General features: G+C 44.5%; 1 protein-coding gene across 1 annotated transcript; it reads right to left on the bottom strand.

The window, feature by feature from the left end:
• Positions 1-10,231: 10,231 nt before the first annotated feature.
• glulb (glutamate-ammonia ligase (glutamine synthase) b) lies at positions 10,232-13,539 on the bottom strand. Its single transcript, XM_047049839.1, has 7 exons — positions 13,338-13,539; positions 12,703-12,879; positions 12,362-12,523; positions 12,099-12,245; positions 11,882-12,009; positions 11,233-11,432; positions 10,232-11,131 (listed from the first exon to the last, which is right to left on the bottom strand). Exons 2-7 carry the CDS (start codon positions 12,866-12,868, stop codon positions 10,813-10,815), a joined length of 1,122 nt encoding a protein of 373 aa, XP_046905795.1. The 5' UTR covers positions 12,869-12,879; positions 13,338-13,539; the 3' UTR covers positions 10,232-10,812.
• Positions 13,540-16,905: the final 3,366 nt, after the last annotated feature.

A 16,905-nucleotide genomic window follows, 5' to 3' on the forward strand; every position in this document is an offset into this window, starting at 1 on the left:
GAAGTCTTCTGCGAACAGTAGATAGTGATACCTTCACTCCTGCCATCTGGAGGTTGTTGCTGATCTCACTAACAGTTGTTTTAGGGTCTTTCTTTACAGCTCTCACAATGTTTCTGTCATCAACTGCTGATGTTTTCCTTGGTCTACCTGTTCGACGTCTGTTACTTAGTACACCAGTAGTTTTCTTCTTCTTCAGGACATTCCAAATGGTTGTACTGGCTATGGCCAATGTTTCTGCAATGGCTCTGATTGATTTTCCATCTTCTCTAAGACTCACAATTGCTTGTTTTTCACCCAAAAACAGCGCTCCGGTTTTCATGTTGTTTTCACCTCTGAATACAGTCTGCATAGACAAAACCTATCTTACCCAATCTGAACCTGAGTGTAGACATTCAGTGGTATTTATTGATTGAATAATGTATGTAATAGGACACACCTGGGCAACAAAACACACCTGTCAGTCATATGTTCCAATACTTTTGCTCACGTGACAAATGGGTGGGTTCGAACAAAAAGGTGATATTTTCTAATTTGTGCATCAGATCCTGATGTAAATACCTGGAAATAAAAGCTGAAACGTTGATCTCTGGTTTCACATTCATCGTTTGATGTCAAGCCCAAATGTTTTCAGTCTACAGCAAAAATAAAGGAATTGGCCTCACTGTTCCAATACTTTTGGAGGGCACTGTATGTTTAACATTTTCCTTCACTTTTCTGCATAACTCATTGAATTCTAGTTTCACATACAGTTGTATAATGAGTAATGATCCACTACTGGAAACTCTTAACACCGATTAATACAATTTTATATTCGTTTTGGGAGGTGAAGGGGATGACTACAATAATAACAAGCTGACGTTAATGTTTATAGGAATAGGGCATGCATGTTAATGTAGGCTTAGGAAGCTATGCGATAATGTTATCATTTAAATTATTATATTCAAGCCCAGTATCAAAATACCAATGCTACCTTCTAGATTCCTTTCCTTTTGATCACTTAATAGTTTTGGCTTCAAGTTGACACTGCATACAGTACATTGGAAGGTACCTTGCAGAGCTCTGAAGTGAGTTAATGAATGTAACATGAGCTTAACAATTGGATGGCTTGATTACATTTTCATCATTTCACCCACCTGAAATAGCTACCACAAGAAAGCTTGTGTCTGTGGTGCAGATACATCGTCTGGCCAACAGGGGGCAGTAAACGTTTGTCCTTGTTGTGGCCCATGTGTAGTTTCATGTGCGGGTTTTTTGTGAGGACACATGGCAGGGAGCAAGACCAGCCACTTCACAGAGTCGTCAAGTTACTTTATGAATATTGTCAGTCGTGACCTCACAGTGTCTACATTGGCCGGCCCAGGATTGATAACTAAACCATGTTGTCAGTAGTTTAAAATAGTATGTTAATTTGTGGAATCCAAATAAGGATTGTTTTTAGAATCACATGAAGAGAAGTAGATTCATAATGTCTTGGTTTTGTTTTATATACTTATTTTTGTATACATTCACATATATAGGTATCCTTATACTGTAAGTTAAGAGCTATTGCGGGCAACTGTATTCAAAATTACCCTTCATTCGTAGATAGAGGATAGATGGGTTGGAGTGTTGTCAGGTACTCTCAGGTCTTGGACAGCCTGCCGAGGATAACCTTGGACGTTGCTGCCATCGTGTGGTTTTGAGAACATCAAGCACTCAGAAGCACAGTGACCAATTCGTGACTTGTGTTGTGGACCCATTTTCATTGTTTACTGTAAGTAAACGAGTAAAGGATACAATGAATGAGTCAACCTGAGGCTCATTGGCCATGGCCCATTTTGTGAGAAAAACACGTTTTGCTGCAGGCCATCCCTCTTCGTCGGGTCTGCTGTTTCAACATGACTCCAATTCCCTGTCTGTCTCCCTGCCTGTCTGAACGCCTGGTTTTGAAACGACAAAATAGCTTTCAGGAATCTGCGCGATTTCATTCTTCCAATATATTATTTTCATTGACCATGTTCCCGCACTCTACCCCAGTCAGGTGCAAATCATCGGTGCAAGTTTCATAAATTACATTTACAATGACATGAGCCATTGGATGAATAAAAAAAAACATTTCATAAGGGTTAGTGATACAATGAAAGGGATTAATAGTAGCCTAAATGCTCTTTAATATCCACATTGGAAGATGTTTGCAGTTGTCCTGGAATATGTTACAGCCCATTTGTAAAGGTAAAGTCATACAAGACACGATAATTCAACTCTCATGGACTGCTTTGTTGTGTGTTTACATGTTCTTAAAAGATCATAGTTCCATCCGAGTCACACCAGTATGAGCAGCTGCCTCTAAATACGTGTACAGTACACGGGGAGAACTCTCTGTACAGTATACCTCTATGTCATTGGCCAGGGGCACTGGGAGACAATAGAAGCCTGGTAAACAAGTGCAGTACCGTTATCTACCACAAGAGGCCCCAATTGCTCCATTTGTTTACACGGACCTGCATGCCATGGTGCTCGATCGTCAATTCATTTAAATACAGCAATGCAAACTTCATCTTTGTATCTCCTCAATTATTTTGTTTACATAACTGTGATTTAACCCCGTGAAATAACGTTAATCCGCACCCCTTTGATGTATATTTTGGTCAAAACAGCCGTGTGAGCTACTAACCCAGCTTTTCTGGGTTGTATCCAAGATGAGGACCTCTGAATCAGTCTCTCCACCTACACCGTTTTTGACTTCCCTGGTCATTGGGGTCATGGCAAAGGGCCATTACTCTAGGTGCACTGTGTGCAGAGTGAAAAAAAACAAACAAAACAAAATCCAGGTACAAGCAAACATTCAGTGATGTGCTGTACATAGAGAGCGTTAACTAACTTAACTGATTATTGCGAAACAGGCTTCAGACTTACATTTACATGTATTCATTTAGCAGACGCTTTTATCCAAAGCAACTTCCAAGAGAGAGCTTTACAAAGCCCATAGGTCACTGATAATAACAACAACAAGATAGCCCCAAAAACATTGCGAGTAGCCAAAACATGAAGGACATATTGTGAACAACCAAAATAAGTGCCAAAGGGAAGAACCATAAGAGCATGTAGTTAAGCAAGTTACAATTAATCAACATGAACCGCTAAGTGCAAGTGTACCTGTAGAAAAGCAAGCAACAATAAAACCAATATATCACAGACTTGACCAGACCACAACAACATGGAGCCAAGCGGCCAGGTAGGAAGTCATTATACAGTAATTGCAGCACTGTGTTCAAAACTTCTACTTTAAAAGGAATGCCAAGGTGCAAAACCTGTTTCCAACGGGTAATGGGTGTGTATAGGCGATGCAGATTCAGCATTATTTAATTTGTCCCAAGTGAAGGCCTATATTCTTCTCACAACCACAACATCGTTCAGTATCCTGTATAAGAACTATACAAGATAAACGGTGTCATGTCAGGCAAACCAACCGTAACAGTGTTAAATATAACACGCAGACTCAAAGCATGTCCTTAAAAGATGACTCTGATAAGAGCTGTTGTGTCGGAACAGAACGACGCTGTCTGTCATGCGTGTGGAACCCCACAGTCATGTTGACAAAGGAGACTAAATGTAGTTTCACTGTCACAATAGAATAAAAAACACGTATTTTGGAATGGCATTTAGACATTTATGTAGCAATGTCGAACAGTAGGCCCTATGCGTGGCAGGGGAAGTCAATCTTGGTCTTGTGATCATCTTTACATGGAGGGTCTCGTTGAGTGGGCTACCTTGTCTAATACGATTAAATAGTCGAGTTTGCTATAATGATGCAAGTTTAACCGCATAATCGGTTATATTCTCTGTTTGTGGTCAAAGGTTTGACTGAAACATACCAAAAGTCTCATCATATTTAATTGTCTGCATGTTGTTTTGTCAATAAGAAGCTGTCTCAACAAAGCTGCCATGTGGTCATGTGATCGCAAGTCATGTGTTCGCATTGTGAGATCCAAGCTGAACCAACATTGAAGCTTTTTTTCCTTGTTTCCTGTATAATTTGGGAGATTCCTGTTGAGATGAATGAAAACAGAGTTCACTGGAATACTGTGTGTTTGTGTGTATTGAAGATCCCAACGTTTTTCTTGAAACCAGCTGCAAACAAATTGCACGTACAAAGTGACACCATGCGACTCCAAAGTTCAAGCCTGTGGTTCTTTGCTGATTTTGAATATTTGGTATTGAATCTCCAAGCAATGTTCTGTCCTTAAGCAACAGTCAATTTACGTGACAGGCATGTGTTTCAGAGTGTTCTGTAAACACACAAAGCCCCTGCTTAATGCTGATAGAAAACATCACGTAAAATCTCTCTCTCTTGGAAGTCGATTTGGATAAAGCTAAATGAATACATGGAAATGTAAAATGCTCAAGTAAAATACTTTCAAACGGGTTAGACATGAGACATATACATTCTCTAAAAAGTGCAAAGTCATTCTGGGTCTGGTTCTTGAATTTTGGAGTCATGGAGGCTCTGTGTTAATTGAGAACATATCCAGAGCTGGGATGTTCTGGAGTGTTCCACTGTTGCCGTAGGAATGTGGAAGTCGGGGTACATTGTAGGGCTGCTCTTTTGGTTGTACTACTACTACTACTACTGTCTTACTGCTAACAGGCAACAGCCTGTGAACTAAAAGATCACCATGGACAACAGCACAATCATTTCTGGTTGTGTAGTGCTAAATAGAGCTTCCTAATCATCCCAAGGTTTCTTCCATGCATATGAACTGTAACTTGTTCAGGAGCTACACAAACTTGACCAAAAGACCGGTGTTGAGAAAGGGCCGGCCTTGTGTTTTGGCAAGCATTATATGTGTATACTGTAATAACAGAACCAATCCTAAGCACTTGGAACTTGGAATATGCTAGATGTAGACAGCAAGTAAGCTACAACTCAGTCTGCCAGTTTAAACTCATTTCACAAGGCCTTTCTCAATGCAGGAACAACAGTAGGTCAACTGTGTGGTCTCAGAACCACCACAGATGAAATGAAGGACATTGTCTGGAAGATATCTGATCGTGTTGAATATCAAACGTTGTTTGATTGTGTCCCGGGACTCATCAGCAGGCTGAAGCGTCAGCACAGATTGTCCGAGATGACGGCTCTAGAGTTAGCACAATGCTAAGGGTGAGATGACGCACTGTCATGCTGTCATACTCTCGCCTTGGGGAACACACGCGAAACAACAAGGAAATAGGTGGGAGAAACCAACACTTTACTGGCAACCTTTAGTGGAGCCGAATACATTGTAGTTAAGTCACAGAGCCGAGCCCTCTCTTTAACTGGAATACAGTGACGTCATGGATTAATGTTCTAAAGAAGTTTGACCTGTTTCGTATAGCCTAATTGTTTTCCTTTTCAGAAGTCTCAATGCGTCACTCTAGGGAGTTTGACGTTGTGTTTTCTTATTGTTGTCTTTTGTATGAAAGAAGTCGAACTCGTGACAATAAAAACACCAGTACGATTAACAGTCCAGATCCTTTTACAGCTACAGTTGGCTATGTTCTTTTTACAGTCGAACGCTAATTGATACGAAACATGTGACCTGGCAATGCATCCTCTTTGGTCCCATTGAGCTTTAGTAATTGGTTTGTTTTTCTCAATGTGGGTACCTCTTCTGCCCTGTTCTTTGGCTCACAAAATATGCTTGTCTCGATCAACCAAGGTCATACTTGTAGAGACTTCTTGGAGGGCAAGATATTGGCCTGGTGAAGACTTGTGAATTAAGCTTGTCAAACTGCATTTCTTTGCCAGCTGGGGTGCAGTATCATTCTGACATTCGGAACGTTTTTTTCCACAACTCGCTTTGAAACGAGTTTCGATCATACAACTAGATCTGAATGGAGTTACACTAGTCTGACAACTTGTCAATCTATTCCCGAGTTTGCACCCCCACTAACGTAGTAGTCCAGGGTGTACTTTCAACGAGATACGGAGAAAATTGAGCAGAATGTATAGATGCACATTATTAACCCAAATGTGCCTCAAACACGTGTTATCATGGTGAAGAGCACAACATAATGTGTCATCGGAATCCATCCAACCATATATGCAAAACATAGACAGAAATGCATGACCTCTGGTTTGTAGCATCATAGTATGTCCTATGCATTCCTTCTTTGTACTTTGTGTTCCCATCGATGATGTCCCTTGAAAGTGAGACCTGCTGGAGAGAACAATACTTAGGAGAGCAGTGGAGATCGTTCCATTGCACTTAAAGTTAAATCAGTTCATCTTTATGTTGACCCTATTCTTAGTCCTTCAGCCATTGAGAAATCTGAGCATTTGGTTAGAAGGTGGTATACTTTGGTCACTTCAGTGGAGGGTCAAACGTGCAAGTGCTTGTAAATTAGGGGGTTAGTAACATGAGGTGGGGGTAAAAGTGAAACAGCAGGCGGTCTTTAAAAGCACCACAAAGAAGTTACTGGAAGTAAATCCAGTGGAAAAACACTGGGAACCAAAAACTTTGATCACTTTGGCTCAAGTTCTTACACGAAGGTCCCTATTCTGGGATCAAAAAATGAACCCGGTGTTGCTTTCACGGACGTTCAGTTCAGTTCAGCACGACGAAAAGGCATGGACATGCAGACAAAAAGAAAAGGTACAGCACACACATGCACTGAGACGGAGAACATTTTGTTCTTATTGAGAGTAAGCAATTTGACACCAGGGAGTTTTACAAAAACAGGATAAGAGAACCCCAATTCAGCCCTCCCCCCGCCCCCCCTCCCCCTTCTGCCTTTGGAGAGGAGGAGGAGCTTTTAGCGCTACTGGTACAAACAGACACTGAAGCAGGAACAATACACTGCTGTGCACGGAACAAGCTCTCGCTGGAAGGAGGTCACAGTTTTACCCAGTTTTACATTCCTTGAGAGTTCAAAGCTGTAGGAGAAGAATGGGTCACTCACCCAGGGCAGTTTCTAACAAATAAATCTAAAACGTTTGAAGGTTACGCTGATAAAAAATAGGCACAAATAACTTGGAGCAAGTTACATTTAGACTTGACAATTCCGCAGACAAAATTCTACAACAAGGTTTGGCTTGCGAATTTATATTAAAAACAACATAAAACGATTGCTGGCATGTTTTTACATCTTGGTACAGGTTCTTCCACTTTTTTGGGGGGGACGGGGGTGTTCTTTTACTTTGATTTAACAATGACCTGTGACCTATGACATCACTGGAATTAATCTATGGTGCTAGCAACATATGGGTGCAAATAGCTTGGAAACAGCTCGCCATAAACTTTCATGTTAAAATGACTATGCAAACTGTCATCATCCAAATACCTTCGGCACAAGACCAATTTGAATCAGGACCTGAACGTTCACATTCTTGTACATCTGCTTATGTTCCCTGTCAGACTTCCTTGTCACATTAAAAGGCCCTTGGGCCCTCTACACCTGCCTGTTTGCACCCAGCTGTAGTTAAACCTCGTGGAATCTGAACTTGCATACAGATGTCTTGATTGCGAGCGACAAGTAGCATGGCTCAAGGCCTTTCCATGTTTCCACTGACTGGGCCAATGTTACTAGAGTTCAGACAGGACTCCCTTCCCGTGGCATACACCCATTTCTCATCGGTGATCTGTACAGCTACCCCTAAGACCCCAAACATGCTGCAGAGGACACTATACGATCAAATAGGAAAACAGGAGAGACGATTCAGGAATGTAAGATTTGTCTTTTGTCAGGGTTTAAGGTTAGCCAGGTTAGCCATCGTTTGAGCACTGAGGAACGAACAGGCCAGTGGTTCGGGGGTGGGGTACTGGGCTCCCAGCAGCTGAGAGTCAGAGGTCGAAGGTCAAGCGGTTGTAAACTAAGGGAGTGGGGGAGTCAAGTTGAGGATGTAGTTTGTTCCTGCCCAGGAACACCCTCTGGAAAAGTATGTGGAAAATCACGGGGAACCAGGACTTGCTGACCCTAGCCCTGGTGTGCTAAATCTTCCCACAAACAAAACAGAATTTGTACAAACCGCACCCCCCCCCCCCCCCCCCCCTTACTTAAGGCAGGGTTAGGGTTAGGTAGGTAGATCAGCTGAGTGGGGAATACGAAAGATTAGGGATGGATTTCCTTTCAGATAAAACCTGTTGGGTTTGTTGTTTCCACACAAGCAGGCAAGCATGATAACAGCACATCTGTGCTCCAAAAACCACTGGTGACACCCTGTACTCAACGGGAGGTTGGAGTCAAATCGGTCTCTGTCGCCTCCCCCCCACCCCCGAGCCGTCCTGTGATCTTCATCCTCACCCTGACACGGCCCTGCTTTCACAGCTGCCCTAGTTCCCGACCATCAGCCACCGCACGTCACATTGGTTTTCCCAAAAGTGTCCCTAAAGCAGGCAGTGTTACAGTGGGGGGAAAAAAACTGTTGCATGGGTAAGAAACAAAGGCTGACTGTCTGTTGTTTACAATCTGTTGTGTTGAGGGTCCTGGCCCGAGCTTCCAATGCGAGCCAGCAAAGTCGCATCAAGCTCTTTTTCTTTTTTTACATGCATTTAAAATGGATAAGATTGATTAAGCCATGGATGGTGTCTCATTTTCTTTGAAACCCAAAGCACCAGACTTCAATTTAAACCCTGAGAGATTTAGTTCACTGTGCGTCCCTTTTCACTACTAAGACCTTCGTAATCAGATTGCGGCTCACATGACAAACAGTGGTTGACCATTTCCAAAAGAAATGTGCACAGGCCTGATGGTGGAGAACGAGAGGTAAGTAAACATTTAGAGAACGTAATCGTTTCGATGAGGGAAGGCCGGTCTCTTAACAGGTCTGTTTGATTCCATCGCCGTACACGTACGTGTAAAGGGATCCCAGCTATTCGTTTTCAGGAGAACCTCATCACTCACCGTTTCCCCATTATTTTAAAGGGGGAGTAAGTACATTTGACCTGCTTTCAGTTACATAACAGCCGGCACCCCCCCCCCCCCCCCCCCCCCCCCCCCCCCCCCCCCCCCCCGCCCCTTCGCTTCCACTCAAAGAACAAGAACAGCTTGTGTGAGCTCGGATTGTGGGTGCCATGGCAACCACGCCGTAGCCTCCAGTTCTCACGCATGGCATTTCTATTTTCTGTCCTGCTTTTTCTTGACCATTCCCATCCTTGAATTGTTTTTACATCCCTCTTCATTTTGTACTTTGGAAACCCTCTGTGCACACGCACACACGCACACACGCAAACACGCACACACAGGCATACTACAGATCTGAATCTTTGCCTGTTGCTCTGTATGGGTCTTTATTGGAAGCAGGTTAACTTGAAGGCAAGTGTGGTTTGACGGCAGCACCGACTTTAATTGCATTTCGGGCATACGCTCTGAGGGGCAGTAGTAATCAAGCATGTGATGTGCACATGACCATCTCAGACCATGCCTCTGTCCTTTCCTGACGGGCTTGAGGGGAGCTCATGCGAACAGTCCACCCAAAGGGTTGCATCCGTCTACAGAGGGCTCTCGTGTCTACTGATCCCACGCCATCTCCCATTCACGTACGGCGATTTCAAATGCGTATCAAATCACTCTCTCGTGTTAAAGCTTTTTTGTTCACAGGAAATGCTTTCAGCTACGGGAAATTGTCAAGAGCCAAGCTGAGCTGTAAATACAGGAGCCCTAGTTTGTGTATTTGTTCCCTGTAACTTTCCCTTTGCCAGCGTGCTCTGAACCAGGCCTGGAGGTGGGCGCGCTCTGTCCTGTTGGCAGTCGTCTCCTGAATCTCCTGCCCGAACTCGCAGAAGCAGGAAGCGTGGGTTTAGACTCCATTTCCCATAATTCCCAGTGATTTTGCAAAGGTGTTTTCCACTACTTACAAAACGTTTGAAGGTTGGTTAATGAGTAAATTTGAAAAATATTACTGAGGAGGACTGACGGGTGTCCTGTTGGAGACATGGAACATTTAAGTGTGTAGAAAATACGTTTTGAGGACTCAGATTAGTTTATGGGTTTGGGGTTAGAAGGGAACACCCTAGTTTGGATGCCATACCGTCAATGGCACAAGAGATAGGATTTGCTGCCCATGCAAGAAAACATGTTTGAGATATTTCAATGTCGGATGTTGCGTTTCATTCTTCACCTCAATTATGAAAGCAGGCTCGGCAACTCACATCTCAAAGTACCAGTTTGCCTTGTTTTGATTTAACCCCTTTGTTTTCCACCAGTACAAATGAATGATCCTAAGTAGTCAGAGCTAGATGTAAAAAAAAAAAAAAAAAATACAAAAGTTTGGTTCTGGTACAAAATGTCAAATGTTTTAATTTCAAAAACATAACATTGTTAAAATTATTGCATTGTCAGAACAAACTACAGGTACCATAACTGCCTCTAAACAGTAGTTGAAAATCATTTTCCTGATAGAACTGACTAATGTTCATGAAGGCATGTGCATCTGGAGTCCTTTGTGCTGCAGTGACGAGTGATCTTATCAGCACAAACTGGATTAGTGAAAACGCAGCAGTATCTTGGTTAGTTATGTTAAACCAATCACAAGAACCATCTATAAAGACATACATCGAAAATAAAAAGTGGAACAATGTCTAAAATAGGTATGTTGAGTATTGTCAACTTTCAATAGACTATATACGCTAGACAAGATATTTAAAAAGGTAAGGACTGTACAACGTGCACAAAGGAATGACTACATCAAGTATTCTCCTCTTTAGGTCAAGTAAAACTCTAAAAATAAAAAATGACAATACAATCTATACATGCTGAAGCCTTACACTATACAGGGTGTCGGGAAAAAAAGACTGGCCCGGACAGTCACGGGAACACGACACTTTAGAAGGTGGAAGAAGATTCCGCCCGAGTTCACAAGCCGTACTCTGTGGGCTCGTCGCCCTCCTCGGCCAGCAAACACGTGCGTATCAACGCCTCCGTGACAGAGTACGGGTCGCAGTTAGCGGACGGCCGGCGGTCCTCGAAGTAGCCCTTCTTCTCCTGGCCCACAGTGCGGGGTATGCGGATGCTAGCGCCGCGGTTGGCTACGCCCGCCGAGAACTCGTGGATGTTGGACGTCTCGTGATGACCCGTCAAGCGCCGGGCATTGTCCAGACCCCCTTTAGGGTCGTACGCCCTGATGTGGTGGTCGTGTCTCTTCCCAAGCCTCTCTATCGAGTCCTCAATTGCTCTGTATCCAAGGAGAAAAGGGTTAACCCCGAAGTTCATATAAACGACCACAGAAATAGATAACAATCGGCAACAACCACAAAATACATTCGCAGGGCTCACTTCAATCCTCCCTCGTCCCGCATCTCCTTGGTGCTAAAATTAGTGTGGCAGCCAGCGCCGTTCCAGTTTCCAGGAATGGGCTTGGGGTCAAATGAGGCGATGACGCCAAAGTCCTCACAGACGCGGTGCAGGATGAAGCGAGCGATCCACAAATGGTCCCCCATCTTTATGCCTTCAGAAGGCCCTACCTGAAACTCCCACTGCAAGGAAACGGGGAACATACACAATTGTAAGATTGGTGCAACCCACGCGTACAGTGAATGCCTATCAAAAACACAGGGTCCGATTAAAGCAACTACATGGGGCTCGCTAAATACATCAGATGGGAGTTAGGTGGCTGAGCGGTTAGGAATCGGGCTTGTAATCTGAAGGTCGCCAGTTCCATTCCCGGCCGTGCCAAATTACGTTGTGTCCTTGGGCAAGGCACTTCACCCTACGTGCCTCCGGGGAATGTCCCTGTACTGACTAAGTCGCTCTGGATAAGAGCGTATGCTAAATGACTAAATGTAAATGTTCCCCTTGCTAAGAGAGAGACTGTTTGAATGGAGCCGACTATACTGTACTAGAAAATGACTATTCTTTCAGATGAAAAACACAATTCTTATGACCTCAGACATTCCATCATAGAAATTCCACCACAATCAAGTACCTGAGCTGGCATGACTTCAGCGTTGGTGCCGCAGATTTCCACCCCTGCGTAGAGGCAGGCTCTGTAGTGGGCCTCCACGATGTCTCTTCCATAGGCCTTGTCCGCTCCAACCCCACAATAATATGGCCCTGTTGAGTGACGCATCATTAGGGGTTAGGCACGAGTCAAGTTGGACAGGTTACACAACCTTCAACCGGCTCGACTTTGGTTCACGTACCCTGGGGCCCGGGGAAGCCGTTGGAGGGCCAGCCGAAAGGATGCCCGTCGGTGCCCAGGATGGTGTACTCCTGTTCCATACCAAACCATGGGTGTTGGTTTCCTACCATAGTCATGATCTTTTTACAGGACTGACGGAGGTTGGTTTCTGAGAAGTCACGTAAACATGTCATTAGTCTAAACCCTTACGTCAAACACACCAAATGCCGACCACACCGAACGGAGTTCAAGATTAGCGAAGAACTGGGCTAGATTTCTTCTCACCTGCAGGTTTACGGTTGTATTTCAGCACTTCACACAAAACGAGTTTGTTTGGGTCTTTTCTGAAGGGATCTCTGAACATGGCCACAGGAATTAGGTACATGTCACTGTTGGAGCCTTCTGATTGGTAGGTACTGGAGCCATCAAAGTTCCACTCGGGGAGTTCTGCAAAATAGGGACATCCATGACTCCTTTTCTAATCTCTCCAACTCAACACTGATTCATGTTAACATTATACATTACTGTCACGGTAACACTGTTAAATGTAACAAGAGATTTGTTTTGTATACGGTCCAATAACCACAGAGATAGAAAAGGCATCCAGGCTGGTGATCCAATCGTACCTTCAATGGTTTTGGGTTCAGAATCCAAAGTTCTGGTTTTGCAGCGTAGTCCCTCTCCAGATCCATCGATCCAGATGTACATGGCTTGAACCTTGTCACCCTGAGGGAGGTCCATATACTGCTGCTTGACAGCTTTACTCAATTGGGCACTGGATGAAGTAGCCATTTTGACAGAATCTGAAAGATATTTGCCAAATGCTGAGTGGTTCTCTCTCATTGGTACCATTTCATTGGAGTCATTTGGTGCATAAAACAATTCCTCTGTTCTTTTTCAAGGCAAGGGTCGTTATCATATGAAAGGATTCCAGGAAGCTATGATGCAACATTTACACTAAGTGACCGGTAGACATAAAACAAATAATCGAATCTAAACGCGAAACGCATCAAATCACAACATTGCTGATAATGTGGAATTGGTTTTCAATTACACGGTCGCTGGCATTTAGACTATCTGTCAACATCTCATCTTAAACGGAGGCAAGATGTAAAAAACTATAAGATTATAGCAAGGTAAAATCGAGTAAAGTAAACAACCAAAAAAGAACATAACAGCGAAGTAACATATCGGCTATAGCAAATAATATAATAAAACCAACAGCATATTACTTCAAATAGTAATTCAGTTTGATATTTACCCAGTGTAAGATCAAGACGTACAAATGTATAAATCTGACACAGCGCGTAGTTCTATCGGAAAGAGGATAGCAGTGATATTGTCTTCCATTCCCTTTTCCTTAGAATAGTCACAAAGGCGGATTTATAAAGTGGGGTGCAGATCCCTCCGTCTCTGATTGGCCAAAAAGAAACGTGATCCGTTCGTGTTCAGGTGATGGAGAACTCATGGGTTGGTCCAGGATCGTGAGGAGTTTTACTGTGTCAGCGTAGCCTTCCCCCAATTTACATGGACGTGTTGTTACAGCCTTTGTTTTTGTGTTACAAAACACACCTAACTCCGCCCTCGACTGTTGTATTAAGTAATGTATGAACATCCCTGTATATTAATAGTGTGGGATATATAGCCTATATATTTTTTAATTGTTTCAACTTCTTGGAAACTAAAATTGTAGGCCTATGGGCTTCAGCAGACAAATGGCGCTGCCTAGTGATAATAAAGGGTGGTCATTGGTCAACGTCCAATGAATTCTAAGCAGAACGATTTATCGTTTTAGTGTCCCATATTTCTGCCCATAAGCTACACCAGTCTGTCTTACTTGACGAACAATAAACATTTAATGTAATAGGCTATAGGCTATTGGCTACCTAGCAATTTGAAGAAAATTCCTTACAAAATGAACTTAGCCAATAGTTCCATAAAAAATAAATCTTTTCCGATTTCTAATCAGATTGTTACGTCATTGATCCATTTTCACATTATTTCCATCTCGATTTGACAGAGTCCGGCTGCAGCTGTGTTCCCAGCAAAAATGAATAAGAGCCATCAAACAGACGGGCCTGTGTCAACATCGATGAAATCCACCGGTAGGTTGTGTAAGCCAAATGAGATTCCATTAGCCTACGTCTAAACATGCTACGCACCATCAATATCGATCATTGTCATGTGGTCGTTATTTATGCCGACAAATAAAACAGGATTCACACCTTTATTATAGGTGAAATTGATGACCAACTACCAGATATCTTAAGGGATGTAGTCTTCGTGGATTTTTTCAACACATTTCTAAATTTACCGGTGAGATTCTAAACTGATTATCAGTGTAATTACACACAGCTTGCTCCCACTTAAAACGGTTTGGTTTTAGGTGTTTGGACAGACTCCAGTTTTCTTCCTGTCAGGAAACAAATGGTTTCCGTGTCCTGCTATAGGCCAGGTAGGCTAACTGTCGTTAGTGAATTGACTATTAAGTCGAGTGAGTTGAACAGTAGGTCAATTGCCATCATAATAAAACCTGACTGTGTTACGTTTTACATAATTACGTGGATATTCTCCATGACCTATCGTGGGGGCAGCGGGTCAACAGAAGAGGATTTCTGAAGTGGCTGACAGCCCATCGACTTCCCTCTTTCAAAGACACCGAGTTGTTCAGATGCTATAAGCTCTGTAAAGAGCTCCTTGACTTCTCACAGTATCACTCTAAAGGTAGACAAGGCTATTACAAGCCATAGAAACAGGGTTTCGTTATACACCTAACGGATGTAGATGTGGCAGATAAGATGCACTTTGATTTGATCTTGAAGAACATTTTACAGATGTTCTAAACTGGACAACAGCAGACCAGTGGCTACTTCAGAAGTGCATTGGCAGTGTCAGGGGAATGAATCGATTTTGCACTTTCATACAAAGGTCTCGAGGTCAGTGTTTTGCAGCCATGACTCCCTTAACCCTTGTGCTGCCTTCGGGTCACAACGAACCATCATTGTGTTGCGACAACTTTACCCAATACAAAAACAAAGCATTTTCTTTTAACCTTCGCAGTGGTGGTGGGGGGGGGGGGGGGGTCTGAGACAGCCCGACGGTTAAAAGAAAATGCTTCCCTTTGTTTTTGTATCCGGTAAAGTAGTCACAATACGACGGTGGGCCACAATGACTGATCGGTCAGAATGACCCGAAGAGAACACGAGGGGTTAAAATCACACTACAATCAGTTGTGATACCCAGAAGTCAACTGAAAGGAGTTAATCATTGTGTTTGAGCTGGGATCTATATGGCAGGTACGGGTCTACAGATGATGAATACACTCTTGTGTTTGTTTAGGCGAGGAGTTGGTAGCGTTCTGTGTTCGAGTGTCCCGTTTGCTTGCGATGAATGCAGAGGATCCCAGGTACCACGGTCTCCTGACTGTGATCAAGGTCGTTCACCTCAGGGAGGGGTCCAGTGTGCCGGCCGCCTGCCGCGTCACCACAGGTAGCACCGGCCGATGTCGCACCACACTTCAGCCACCCGTAGAACAGCAGGGCTATTTTTCGACCGCAACCGTCCACGGTTTGAAACGGTCTTCACGCGATTTCACGACCTGTTTTTTTCACCCGGTTTCTTTCGGCTGCCACGTGTCTGCGGCTTTTGATAGATGCCTTTGTGGACATTATGTCCGGGAACCATCCGGATAGTGACAGGAAGCGAGTCTTGGCTCAGATGTACACCAAAGCCTTGCAGCGGCTCCAGGTCTACTGGCTCCCTCAGTTCCTGCAATGCTGTAAGACCTCCATACGACGTGTATCCGAGTGCAGCTCTGTCGCTCAGCAGTACAGCTCCATAGCGTCCTTCAAGGCTGCGGCTGTGGATCCAAGACCCGTTCCCCAGGATGCAGGCCTGGGCCTGGAGGAGGAGAAGGAGGGGCTGCCGCCTGGAAGTTCCACGGTGACCTACTGTTCGAAACACACCAAGAGGCTCCTGTGGATGGAACCGCAGGAACCAGCAACCACCACCCTGGATGCTGAGGGACTTCAACCGAGCTTCTGCCAGTGGCTTCCATTTGGGGGCGCCACGGACCAGGAGGGATGCACCAACGTTGGGCACACTCAGATGGACTTCCGGGACGTCGCGACCGATGCCGAGCCTAAAAAGACGCCTTTGACGTCCAAAGAGAGCAGCGGCCAAGCTACAGGGGCGGACCGGTGCCTCGCCGGCCCTGCCTCTTCCAGGCAGGAGGAGAGCCAGGTGAAGGAGGTGGTCGTCCCACACGTCTGTCTGGAGACCCCTGCCCTCTACCTCCCCGTTAACCTCCCGGTCCCGGCTTCCCCTCTGGAGCTCCGCGGCCTCAGGTACTTGACGCTCGCCTTGTCGGCGGACGGCGTTGCCGGTGGGCCCTTCCACGCGTTCCTGAGGGAGAAGAACTTGCGGGCCCAGCTGTGCCATCTGGCCCTGTGGCAGGAGCTGGAGCTGTTCCTCAGGGTCTCTCTCAGGGCCCAGGGAGATGATTCCTTCGACGGGCATAAACAGGCCGTGGCCTACAGGATCATCCATACCTACCTGTCGGAAAGCGCAGAGACCGAGGTCCAGCTTGAGGCCGAGACGAGCAGCCATCTTGGCAGACTCCTTCCCTCTGGAGCGGTTATCCCATGGATATACAAAGCCAGACATGAGATCAGCCAGGTGAAGTGGGTTCACTACCAACCAGCTGCATTAAAGTCTCATAGATAATTCTATTTTTTATTTTTTTATCTTTTAAGTTGAGTAACCCCTCAGACACTGACGGGCATTTCTTTTTCTGTAGGTGCTTTGTGTGTCGTACGATGCATTTTTGG

Source organism: Hypomesus transpacificus, chromosome 26, assembly GCF_021917145.1.
Source record: "Hypomesus transpacificus isolate Combined female chromosome 26, fHypTra1, whole genome shotgun sequence".
Taxonomy (NCBI): Eukaryota; Metazoa; Chordata; class Actinopteri; order Osmeriformes; family Osmeridae; genus Hypomesus; species Hypomesus transpacificus.

What these genes read in the sequence shown, in the direction of transcription:
- glulb (XM_047049839.1), bottom strand. Translation starts at nt 12,868, where the DNA reads ATGGCTACTTCATCCAGTGCCCAATTGAGTAAAGCTGTCAAGCAGCAG. An exon ending in TGAACCCAAAACCATTGAAG is followed by an intron (nt 12,524 to 12,702) that starts GTACGATTGGAT and finishes CCTATTTTGCAG; the next exon opens with AACTCCCCGAGTGGAACTTT. An exon ending in CTGAAGTCATGCCAGCTCAG is followed by an intron (nt 11,433 to 11,881) that starts GTACTTGATTGT and finishes GTTTCCTTGCAG; the next exon opens with TGGGAGTTTCAGGTAGGGCC.